The sequence below is a fragment of the Antedon bifida genome, chromosome 6 (genome assembly GCF_963402885.1).
Source record: "Antedon bifida chromosome 6, ecAntBifi1.1, whole genome shotgun sequence".
NCBI lineage: Eukaryota > Metazoa > Echinodermata > Crinoidea > Comatulida > Antedonidae > Antedon > Antedon bifida.
Genome location: NC_136231.1, coordinates 26,184,650 through 26,198,090, shown reverse-complemented (window position 1 = coordinate 26,198,090; position 13,441 = coordinate 26,184,650). Strand labels below are relative to the sequence as shown.

The 13,441-nt window shown below is 30.8% G+C and overlaps 1 protein-coding gene across 9 annotated transcripts in view; it reads right to left on the bottom strand.

Moving 5' to 3' along the window:
- The window catches only part of LOC144844250 (calcium/calmodulin-dependent protein kinase type II subunit delta-like), a 127,721-nt gene that overhangs the window by 93,741 nt on the left and 20,539 nt on the right, over positions 1-13,441 (bottom strand). For all 9 annotated transcript variants that reach the window (XM_078701068.1, XM_078701064.1, XM_078701067.1 and 6 more), the window contains exon 3: positions 10,189-10,248. In XM_078701068.1, the coding sequence (XP_078557194.1) occupies positions 10,189-10,248 (60 nt within the window). The remainder of the gene's footprint in view (positions 1-10,188; positions 10,249-13,441) is intronic.

Here is a 13,441-nt window from a genome sequence, read left to right as displayed (position 1 = left end):
TAAAACTTCTATGTGATAAATAAATTCAGTAAATTAGATTGTGTTTCTTTCAATCAATCAACCAATCAGTGTTTGATAGTGATACATGAATCTTTCCATTTGCTTAAAGATGTATTGTCCTCAAAACATGAAATAAAGATGAATTTAGGACCTTTTCTTGTAGCTTTCAATTATTCAATTTGCAAAAAGGAAAATATTTTTGATTATTATCTTATCTTGTTGAAAAAGAAACTGAATTTATCCAAAATCCTGTTGACTTCCAGATAACTTTTTTGGACTTTTAAATTACAGTTTTACAATATTTTTTCATATTTAAAGATATATTGTCCCCCTAAAAAATAATTGTTTTAATTTTTGTTGTTGTATATGCCATTTTAATATCACATAATAGTTATTCACTATTACCAAAACTTGATCCCAAAAAAAACCATTTTCCACCAAAAAAATGTAATTTAAAGCAAAATATACATAAATTGTCTGAAAGACAATAGTTTTTGGTTGAAATTAACAATTTCTTGTCTTTTTATAAGTGAAATAATTATTTTTTATGATTTTTTTTCTACAGAAGTGAATAACTTTATTAAAACTGTGAAATTGCCTATTCAAAATCTGATTTTATTAATCTTTATTTTTTCATGTTTTTGGGGGACAATACTTTCTTTAAATATAAAAGTATTAAAATCAAAATTAAATATTTCCATTTTTCATAATTTCACAAGGAATGCCGAAAATGTGTTTGTTACCTCTCTTTTGATTTAACAACTTATTAAACTAAATATTTTCCTACGAAATTAGGCAGAATTATTGCTTATTATAAAAGTTCAAAGAGAACAGAAGCGTTACTCTTCAAATTATCTTGCACTTTCTGGTAATAACATTGTATTGTTAGTATAATTAGTTTAAGATATCAATGGCAAATCAAGACAAAATACAGGATAATTACATACTGCAATATATGTAAAAATTAAGTTCAATGAATGGAGTACTGTGCGATGACATTTTCAAAGTTTGTGGAGGCTAATTTGCATAAAGGTGGTCATTTGTTGGCCACTCCTTAATGTGAAGCACATTTTACACACTGGTAAGAATAGTTAAAGATATACAGTAGTATAATGTGTACTGGCCAGCATTACTTAAAGATATATTGCCCCCCTAAAAAAAATATTCTTTTTAATTTTGTTGAATATGTTATTTTAATGTCAAATAATAGTATATTCACTCTCACAAAAAATTGGGTCTGAAAAAAATGTATTTACCTGAGAAAAATGTAATTTAAAGCAAAAAATGGTCAAATTGTCTGGAAGACAATGAGTTTTTGGGTAATGTAACTGTTTATTTTGTCTTTTTATAGGTGAAATAATTTTTTCCCCCGTTTTTTTTCTTATGGAAGTGAACAACTTCATTAAAACTGCAAAATGGCCTATTCAAAGTCCGATTTTAAAAATCTTTATTTTTCATGATTTTGGGGGACAATACATCTTTAAGCTTGCAAGTCTTATATACACAAGTTTGTTTTTTTTTTCAGAGGAGGAGGGCCTGAAATGGCTGAAAAATAAATAGCTTAAAGATTTTAGGATATCACCGTATTCAGTGTATTATTAAAACAAAGTATTAAATGCATCATAGGATAAAATATAAACATTAATAATAAGTTGAACTAGACATGAAACTCGTCACTTTGACGAGTTAGTTATCCGCACCACGACAAACGCCACGTGCACGTCATACGTTGGAATATTGCACACAGATAAAGATTATGGCATTATGACAAGAACTGAAGAATATGACATGCTGTTAGTGCTGAATTTTGTGTCATATAGTATATACATGCAAACAGTATAAGCTGTATACATATTACATACAGTGTAGAATAGGTGAAATTACGGGACCCGCCATTTATTCCAATTTTTAACATGGCGACAGTATCAAAATGAAACACTTAGATAGCAATTTCAGAAGGAAATTATCTCAGGAACAACATATTAACGTGTAGAAGAAATTTGAATACGTAAAATATAGATGCGCACCCTTTTAAATGTGATGAACTATTACGCAAAATATGAAAATACGACTTTTTTTATTCAACTGGCCATATGATGACGTCACAACATCCGATTGGCAAAATGTTTACATGAATTCGTATCTACAATCCAATAGCTTCCAGAAAACGTTTTAATCGTGATTATCACATTTTATTCTTACGAGCTATTACAGATTAAAATTTACTGTAAAGATGAAATTAATGACCCACGTAATTAAAATTTTTAGGCATGATGACGTCATAAAAATTAAAATATTTTTATCTCATGCTAAAGAAAGTTGATTGACCTACACAATATATAAATGTAGGAGAAAAAGGAATACAGATAAGCGCGATGCGCTCCATTGAATGTGATGAGCAATAACGAAAGAGACAAAAATCCTATATTTTACATTCGTGTGGCCATACGATGACGTCACAATGTTTTTTTAGCCTTATTGATGCATGATCCGATATCTACAACTCATCAACTTCTAGATTTTGTAATAAAAATAAACGGTTAACGGTTTACTTTAGAAACTATGACTGTTTAAAAAAAGACATAATTTTGACGATTTTTTAAGCTTTTTCATAAAAAACGCGCACGAATTGTCTAATTCAACGTGTTCGTATGGCGTTATTTAAACTGGAAAAGGTCTAAATTGTTTTCAAAATCACTGGGAAAGGCTTGAAAAATATAATTCAAGAGAAAAAAATATGTTTTTAACGCTATGTGCGCACCGCGCGCATAAAAAATTGCGCGCCCGTGGGAATTTTTGACATGCTCAAAATGACAAGAAACGCGTAAAAAGTTGATTAGAAATTAATTTTGCGCATTTTGAAATTTTAAATGCGCGTGCGCGCGTAACTTCTTGTCAAACATGCCATTTTTAATCCGTAGAAAGTTTGCCCCTGATATGACTTAAATTTTGTCAAAGTGTCAATACTAAATGACTTTTGGTTTTTAATCTATGATCAATCATTGAAATTCATAAAATTGCGCACAAGTCACGTTGCGCAACTATGACGTCATTCAAAAATAGGAGGTGCACAACTTCACGTAAATGCCCATATGTTGTCAAAGTTATGAAATGTTATGTTTACACATTTTAGAGGAACACGACTCACAAAAAGGAAGGAAGGAAAGAAGAACTAGACATGAAACTCGTCACTTTGACGAGTTAGTTATCCGCACGACAAACGCCACGTGCACGTCATACGTTAGAATTTTGCACCCAGAAAAAGATTATGGCATTATGACCTGATCTGAAGAATATGATATGTTGTTAGTGCTGAATTCTGTCAATTTTGTGTCATATAGTATTATACAGTATAAACAGTATAATCTGTATACATATTACATACAGTGTAGAATAGGTGAAATTACGGGACCCGCCATTTATTCCATTTTTTAACATGGCGACGGTATCAAAATGAAACACTAAAATACCAATTTCGGAAGGATATTATCTCAGCAACAACATATTAACATGTAGAAGAAATTTGAATACGTAAAATATAGATGCGCGCTCTTTTAAATGTGATGAACTATGACGCAAAAGATGAAAATACAATTTTTTTTGTTCAACTGGCCATATGATGACGTCACAACGTCGGATTGGAAAAATTTTGATATGAATTCGTATTTACAATACAATAGCTTCCAGAAAACGTTTTAATCATGATTACCGCTTTTTATTCTGACGAGCTATAACAGATTGAAAGTTACTGTAAAGATGAAAATAAGTGACCCACGTTATTTACATTTTTAGACATGATGACGTCAAAAAAATTAAAATATTTTTAACCCATGCGAAAGGTAGTTGATTGACCTAAAAAATATCAAAATCTGGGTTAAAATGAAAAACGGATAAGCGAAGATGCGCTCTATTAAATGTGATGCTCTATGACAAAAGATACAAAAATCCTATATTTTATATTCGCATGGCCATACGATGACGTCACAATGTCCTGTTAGCAATATTGATGCATGATACGATATCTACAACTCATCATCTTCCAGAATACGTAATAAAAATAACTTTTACCGTTTAGTTTAGAAACTACGACTGTTTTAAAAAAGGTATAATTTTGACAAATTTTAAGGAATTTTTGAACTTTTTCATCAAAAACGTACGTAAATTATCCAATTCGACGTGCTGGTATGACGTTAATTTTAAGTCGAAATTGTTTAAAAGTTGGTAAAATTACTTGAAAAGGCTGGAAAAACATAAATCATGCGGAAAAAATTGTTTTTAACGCTACGTGCGCACAGCGCGCATAAAAATATGCGCGCGTGTGGGAATTTTTGACATGCTCAAAATGACATAAAACGCGTAGAAAGTTGATTAGAAATTGATTTTTCGCATTTTGAAATTTTAAACGCGCGTGCGCGCGTAACTTCGTGTAAAACATGCCATTTTTTCCTCACAGTCAGTTAGCGCAAGATATAACTTAAACTTTTTCTAAGTTTCAAATTAAAATGTTATATGGTTTTCGATCTATGTTAAATACGCGAAATTCATAAAAACGCGCGTAAGTCACGTTGCGCAACTCTGACGTCATTCACAATAGCGGGTGCACAACTTCACGTGAACGCCCACATGTTGACAAAGTTATAAAATGTTATGTTTACACGTTTTTGAGTTACGCGTGACACAAAAATGACAGAAAGAAAGAAGAATACAGAAAAAAAAAAAAAAAGATGATGAAACAGGACAGTTACAAGGAGTTATCCGCTACTAAGCGGATAACTAACTAGACATGAAACTCGTCACTTTGACGAGTTAGTTATCCGCACAACGACAAACGCCACGTGCACGTCATACGTTGGAATATTGCACACAGATAAAGATTATGGCATTATGACAAGAACTGAAGAATATGATATGCTGTTAGTGCTGAATTCTGTCAATTTGTGTCATATAGTATATACATGCAAACAGTATAATCTGTATACATATTACATACAGTGTAGAATAGGTGAAATTACGGGACCCGCCATTTATTCCAATTTTTAACATGGCGACGGTATCAAAATGAAACACTTAAATAGCAATTTCTGAAGGAAATTATCTCAGGAACAACATATTAACGTGTAGAAGTAATTTGAATACGTAAAATATAGATGCGCACCCTTTTAAATGTGATGAACTATTACGCAAAATATGAAAATACGACTTTTTTTATTCAACTGGCCATATGATGACGTCACAACATCCGATTGGCAAAATGTTTACATGAATTCGTATCTACAATCCAATAGCTTCCAGAAAAAGTTTTAATCGTGATTATCACATTTTATTCTTACGAGCTATTACAGATTAAAATTTACTGTAAAGATGAAATTAATGACCCACGTAATTAAAATTTTTAGGCATGATGACGTCATAAAAATTAAAATATTTTTATCTCATGCTAAAGAAAGTTGATTGACCTACACAATATATAAATTTAGGAGAAAAAGGAATACAGATAAGCGTGATGCGCTCTATTGAATGTGATGAGCAATAACGAAAGAGACAAAAATCCTATATTTTACATTCGTGTGGCCATACGATGACGTCACAATGTTTTTTTAGCCTTATCGATGCATGATCCGATATCTACAACTCATCAACTTCTAGATTTTGTAATAAAAATAAACGGTTCACGGTTTACTTTAGAAACTATGACTGTTTAAAAAAAGACATAATTTTGACGATTTTTTAAGCTTTTTCATAAAAAACGCGCACGAATTGTCTTATTCAACGTGTTCGTATGGCGTTATTTAAACTGGAAAAGGTCTAAATTGTTTTCAAAATTACTAGGAAAGACTTGAAAAATATAATTCAAGAGAAAAAAATATGTTTTTAACGCTACGTGCGCACCGCGTGCGTAAAAAATTGCGCGCCCGTGGGAATTTTTGACATGCTCAAAATGACAAGAAACGCATAAAAAGTTGATTAGAAATTAATTTTGCGCATTTTGAAATTTTAAATGCGCGTGCGCGCGTAACTTCTTGTGAAACATGCCATTTTTAATCCGTAGAAAGTTTGCCCCTGATATGACTTAAATTTTGTCAAAGTGTCAATACTAAATGACTTTTGGCTTTTAATCTATAATCAATCATTGAAATTCATAAAATTGCGCGTAAGTCACGTTGCGCAACTATGACGTCATTCAAAAATAGGAGGTGCACAACTTCACGTAAATGCCCATATGTTGTCAAAGTTATGAAATGTTATGTTTACATATTTTAGAGAAACACGACTCACAAAAAGGAAGGAAGGAAAGAAGAACTAGACATGAAACTCGTCACTTTGACGAGTTAGTTATCCGCACCACGACAAACGCCACGTGCACGTCATACGTTGGAATATTGCACACAGATAAAGATTATGGCATTATGACAAGAACTGAAGAATATGACATGCTGTTAGTGCTGAATTTTGTGTCATATAGTATATACATGCAAACAGTATAAGCTGTATACATATTACATACAGTGTAGAATAGGTGAAATTACGGGACCCGCCATTTATTCCAATTTTTAACATGGCGACGGTATCAAAATGAAACACTTAGATAGCAATTTCAGAAGGAAATTATCTCAGGAACAACATATTAACGTGTAGAAGAAATTTGAATACGTAAAATATAGATGCGCACCCTTTTAAATGTGATGAACTATTACGCAAAATATGAAAATACGACTTTTTTTATTCAACTGGCCATATGATGACGTCACAACATCCGATTGGCAAAATGTTTACATGAATTCGTATCTACAATCCAATAGCTTCCAGAAAACGTTTTAATCGTGATTATCACATTTTATTCTTACGAGCTATTACAGATTAAAATTTACTGTAAAGATGAAATTAATGACCCACGTAATTAAAATTTTTAGGCATGATGACGTCATAAAAATTAAAATATTTTTATCTCATGCTAAAGAAAGTTGATTGACCTACACAATATATAAATGTAGGAGAAAAAGGAATACAGATAAGCGCGATGCGCTCCATTGAATGTGATGAGCAATAACGAAAGAGACAAAAATCCTATATTTTACATTCGTGTGGCCATACGATGACGTCACAATGTTTTTTTAGCCTTATTGATGCATGATCCGATATCTACAACTCATCAACTTCTAGATTTTGTAATAAAAATAAACGGTTAACGGTTTACTTTAGAAACTATGACTGTTTAAAAAAAGACATAATTTTGACGATTTTTTAAGCTTTTTCATAAAAAACGCGCACGAATTGTCTAATTCAACGTGTTCGTATGGCGTTATTTAAACTGGAAAAGGTCTAAATTGTTTTCAAAATCACTGGGAAAGGCTTGAAAAATATAATTCAAGAGAAAAAAATATGTTTTTAACGCTATGTGCGCACCGCGCGCATAAAAAATTGCGCGCCCGTGGGAATTTTTGACATGCTCAAAATGACAAGAAACGCGTAAAAAGTTGATTAGAAATTAATTTTGCGCATTTTGAAATTTTAAATGCGCGTGCGCGCGTAACTTCTTGTCAAACATGCCATTTTTAATCCGTAGAAAGTTTGCCCCTGATATGACTTAAATTTTGTCAAAGTGTCAATACTAAATGACTTTTGGTTTTTAATCTATGATCAATCATTGAAATTCATAAAATTGCGCATAAGTCACGTTGCGCAACTATGACGTCATTCAAAAATAGGAGGTGCACAACTTCACGTAAATGCCCATATGTTGTCAAAGTTATGAAATGTTATGTTTACACATTTTAGAGGAACACGACTCACAAAAAGGAAGGAAGGAAAGAAGAATAATACAGAAAAAAAATATTGATCTCATACAATTACAAGGAGTTATCCGCTTGGTATACCAAGCGGATAACTAATAATACAGAAAACTAGATTTGAACTCGTCACTTTGACGAGTTCGGGTTATCCGCGCAAACACAACATGCACATACGTTTAAAATATATGAACGCCGAAAATTATTATGCCATCCTATGACATGAATTAAATATGTTTACAGTGCTGAATTGTACCTATTTTGTAGCATACAGCATATTACAGTATTTACAGAATACACTGTATATGTTATATACAGTGGTAGCATAGACGAAATTACGAGACCCATCTTTTAAAGCCAATTATTAACACGATGACGTCATCAAATTGACTTATAAAGATAACTATTTTAGAAGATAATTATCTAAATAATTACATTAATACAAATTTGAAGAATTTTGGGCACGTGAAAGTGAGATGCGCTCTCGCTTAAACGCAATGAACTTTTACGCAAGAGATGAAAATACGACTTTTTTTATTCAACTGGCTATATGATGACGTCACAACATCTGATTTGAAAAAATGTTCACATGAATTCGTATCTACAATCCAATAGCTTCCAGAAAACCTTTTAATTATGATTATCACTTTTTATTCTGACGAGCTATAGCAGATTGAAATTTACTGTAAAGATGAAAATAGGTGACCCACGTTATTTACATTTTTAGACATGATGACGTCATAAAAATTAAAATATTTTTAACTCATGCGAAATATAGTTAATTGACCTAGACAGTATTAAAATATCGGGTGAAATGGAATACGTATAAGCGAGATGCGCTCTATGTAATGTGATGAGCAATAACGAAACAGTAAAAAATCCTATATTTTACATTCGTGTGGCCATACGATGACGTCATAACATCCGAGAGGTAAAAATTCTGCATGAATTCATATCTACAATTTATCTTCTTGCATAATAAGTTAAAAAAATTGGGGGTCACCTTTGATCCTGAAGAGCTATAATAGATTCAAAATAGGCATATATTTGACAATATTTTGTAACTTTTTCAACTAAAACGCGCGCAAATGTTATAAATCAACGTGTTCGTATGACATCATTTTAATTTGAAATGATGTCAATCTTTTTTTAAATGACTAGGAAAGGCTGGAAAATCACAATTCAAGAGAAAAAAACATGTTTTTCATGCTCCGTGCGCACCTTACGCGTAAAATTTTTCGCGCGCGTGGGAATTTTTGACATGCTCAAAATGTCATGATCAGCGCAGAAAGTTGATTAGAAATTAATTTTGCGCATTTTGAAACTTTAAATGCGCGTGCGCGCGTAACTTCTTGTAAAACATGCCATTTTTAATCCATAGAAAGTTTGCCCTTGATATGACCTAAATTTTCACCAAGTGTCAATACAAAATGACTTTTATTTTTTATCCTATGATCAATCATTGAAATTCATAAAATCGCGCGTAAGTCACTTTGCGCAACTCTGACGTCATTCAAAATATGGAGGTGCACAACTTCAGGTAAATGTCCATATAATGACAAAGTTATACAAAAGATATATTTACAAGAAATAGGGGATATGCTGCTCACAAAAATCCGGGAAAGAAAGAAGAATAAAGATGAAAATGATTTTTACAATCACAAGGGTTATCCGCAACTTCTAAGTTGCGGATAACCAAAAAATATTGATCTCATACAATAACAAGGAGTTATCCGCTTGGTATACCAAGCGGATAACTAATAATACAGAAAAAAAATATTGATCTCATACAATTACAAGGAGTTATCCGCTTGGTATACCAAGCGGATAACTAATAATATTGATATCACAGTTACATTTGCTACTTCTCTGCTTGTGCTAACTTTAAGAACTACAAATGTGAGGTAAGCCATTGTAGCAAATGTACTTGTAGTAAATGTACGCACATATTTTTCTGTCTGGACTAGGCTGTGGATTAGCACAAGACAGTTGAATCTGTGGATCTGTTCTGCATGACCAACTCATAGAGGGCATGACCAACTCATAGAGGGCATTATAACTTTATCAAAATACATCCAAACATATTAAAAAAATATCTTCCATTAGTACTATTCGTATTAGTAAACATGTAAAGGGACTTTTCAAATTGGGCATGCATGGCATTTTTTATATCTAAAACAATTGGGAAATTGCACATTTGCACTTGTACAGTAGGTGGAGACGAGAGATCAATAAAAAAAACTGGGAGATATTGTAGATGTTCGATTTGAATAGTTTGATTGATATCAATCTTAGAATTTTATCAAATTCATAATAACATTGCTAGGTAATTCTGCAGCAGGCTCTAGAGAGAACACATAGAAGGAGGTCAAGATACTTTGAGGTTTTGTTACTAACTTACCAATGTTGTTATGTCTAAGCTGGCGGCAAATTCTCTCTTCCCTTTGCAATTTGTGCAAATCTGTTAAAAAGAACAAAATGAGGTGTTATACATTTATGACAAATATAATATATATAATAATATATATAATATAAATATATGTCAATTTCACAAAAGGATTATCATATTTATATGAACTTATTCAGTAGTATATCTTCTGATAATTGGAAAACAACTAAACTTTAATTTAATTTAATTATCACTTAAAACACATTCAACTTTAATCAACATTATTTTAAAAACTTTTGTTGTCTTTTAAAAGTTCTTTTAATAATTAATGACTGACTGATTTTATATTATGATTATCACAATACCAGTATAAAGAAAGAATGAATAAAAACCAGGTGTGATTGTTCCCTGCCAACGACATTAATGAATTAGTACAATGCGCTATAGTCTAACAACAATGAAGCATACATGTATGCTATATAATTAGGCAATAAAAATGTTTAATTATATTTATTTTTTAGAAATAACTTTTTGCACCACTTTTATAGAACCAATAGGAAAATAATGTTCACATATAGTGTTGATTGCTAAAATTACTTTAAATAAAATACAAAATTTCTATATATATTTTTATGTTTTATTTTATTTTCGACAATGAATATTCAAATCACAATACAAAAGTATAACTTTCGTTATTAGAAATAATTTAAGTTTGACTTTTTTACTACAGTATAAAGACTGTCAAATGCATTAAGATAAGATAAGTATCCATCTAATGCGGCATCACAACAACTCTGTACGGCAATTACTACTATGTCATCAGCACAAAAATAATCTTCCTCATCCATGTGTCTTAATTAATATTAATAATGAAGACAAAAACAGAAGCTTTAAGATCAAAAAATCAATGAATAGTCTTTGTGTCATTTGTAAAAATTCATCTGATAAATATCAACGATGTTTTCATCCTTCCAAATATGTGACTGATTTAAGAAAATGTCAAGATGAGCACTAAAACAAAAGGAAATAATTATCAAACATTCTTGAATTATCTATAATTTATCATTAATATTTTAAAATTGTATAAAAACTGACAAATTAGAGATGCCAACGATCCAGAGAGAATTACAACAGCTTTACACAGCCTTCAATAGATAGAGTCCCATAAATTGATCCTGTGATAAAATGCTTCAGATGGGAATCGAACCTGCATCTTCTTCTAAGACGATTGCTAAACCATTAGACCATAGAGGTTTCATGAAAGTTTTAATAACCATCAAAATACAATTCACACATCGAATGATAATTTTTTTACTATAGTATTATTAGTAGTATGTAAAAAGAAAATAAAAAATATTGAATAAACTAATATACTGAATAAATTAAAATATTGTTGAAATAAAATAAAAAATAAATAAATAAATTTCATCTGATTATCTCATGATTATGAGTAGTTTCATGCAATAAACATTGATGTACATTTTGCAATGTCATTTATTCCATTTTATCTTAATCTGACTGCATGTTTTTTTATAGACTATGTCCGCAAACCTGAGGAGAATCTCCCAAGGATATAATTTCAATAATTGAAAAGCTAAAAAGTTTCTTAATTTAATTTCAAGTCGAAGTAAATTTCAAGTCGAAGTAAATCTCAAGTTTATTCGCCGATAGCAAATTTATAAGTTCATTAACATCATAATTTTCATAAAAAAACATAGTTTCTAAACTAAATTTAAATTCTTGGTAATAATTTTTGGAATGGTTTATGGCAAGTAATTATTAATGCTATGAGCTTTAAAGGTTTTAATTTAGAAAAACGGTTTGAGTTAAAAACGTGGGATGATGTCTAATATTTTAAAACATGACGCAAGAAGCAGACGTCATTATTTCATTATTACGTGTAATAATTTAGATATATTGTTATATTTATTGCCGAAAACAAAATTAGTCAAAAGTGATATCATTGATGTTGTGAAATATATACCCATATCAAGCATATAAAACCAATTAACAGTTCACCAAATCATTAATTTTACCTCCGATGACATTACAATTATCGCAAAGATTTTAAAGAAGAAACTATGTTTATAAAGTCCATAGCTCTAAAGTCTCTCTTTCCTACAGTATATCTTCCATATTTCATATATGCCTAGGGCCCCCATTACTACTATCCAGGGTCCTACAATTCAGAATTTCCAGGGTCCTACAATTCAGAATTCCCAGGCTCCCCACATTTTCCATAGTTCACAATTCCCAGGGTCCCCATCACTGTTCTCCATGGTTGTACAATTCACAATTTCCGGACTTTCCACCCTTTGCTACATTTTCCATCATTCACAATTATCAGGGTCTCCACCACTGCTCTCCAGGGTTGTACAATTTTCAATTACCAGACTTTGCTACATTTTCACAATGCCTGGTTCCATATGATATTTCTCACCAATTGTCATCTAACTATTCTACAACTGACTATGTTCCTACATTCAAGATGATTAATTAAATCATAATTATTCACGTAAGCCTTTGATCTAATCCACTGTAACTAGATAAATCTCCTTTAATCTTGTTTTACTTTAAAACTGGTCAAATGAAAGAAACTTATTAGTTTGATAAAAGATTTTGATTTTTTAACAGAATTGACATCTTTTAATGGTTTTGTAATCTTAGATTTAATTATTATTATCTATGTTTTGAATGAATTACATAGGTAAGTAAAATTACCAAAACAACATACATGTGTAAAATATTCACCCCTTGTTCTAATTTCTCACATTTTCTCATTTATTTTTAGGATAATTTCTGAGTTATATCTTTCTTTGTCTTTCAAATAAAATGAATACTAAATAAATTTTTTTAATATTTATCAATTTAATGATGATTATAAATGTACTAAAACCAATTTTATAGTAACTTCTATATGGTTGTTTGACATTTATATAACCTTGATTTTTTATTCTCACTCAAATAATTAACATAATATTTGTGGGAAACCTAGAAAATTATCATACAGAAGCTAAATGAGTATTTTTTATATAGAAAATATCCATGTCAGAAAATGGAACATTCCACATGTAAATGATGTAAAATAGACTATTTAGAATTTTAAATCAATGTTCATGAGGATTTCTTCTCCGTGGAGACTGAAAACAGAAGTTAACCGGCTTAACAATAACATAATGGAATATGCATTATTGTAGTAGTTAATAATAACATGTTATGAGAGTTGGTCACAATGTTTATTAGATTTTAATTACATTTAGAAGCT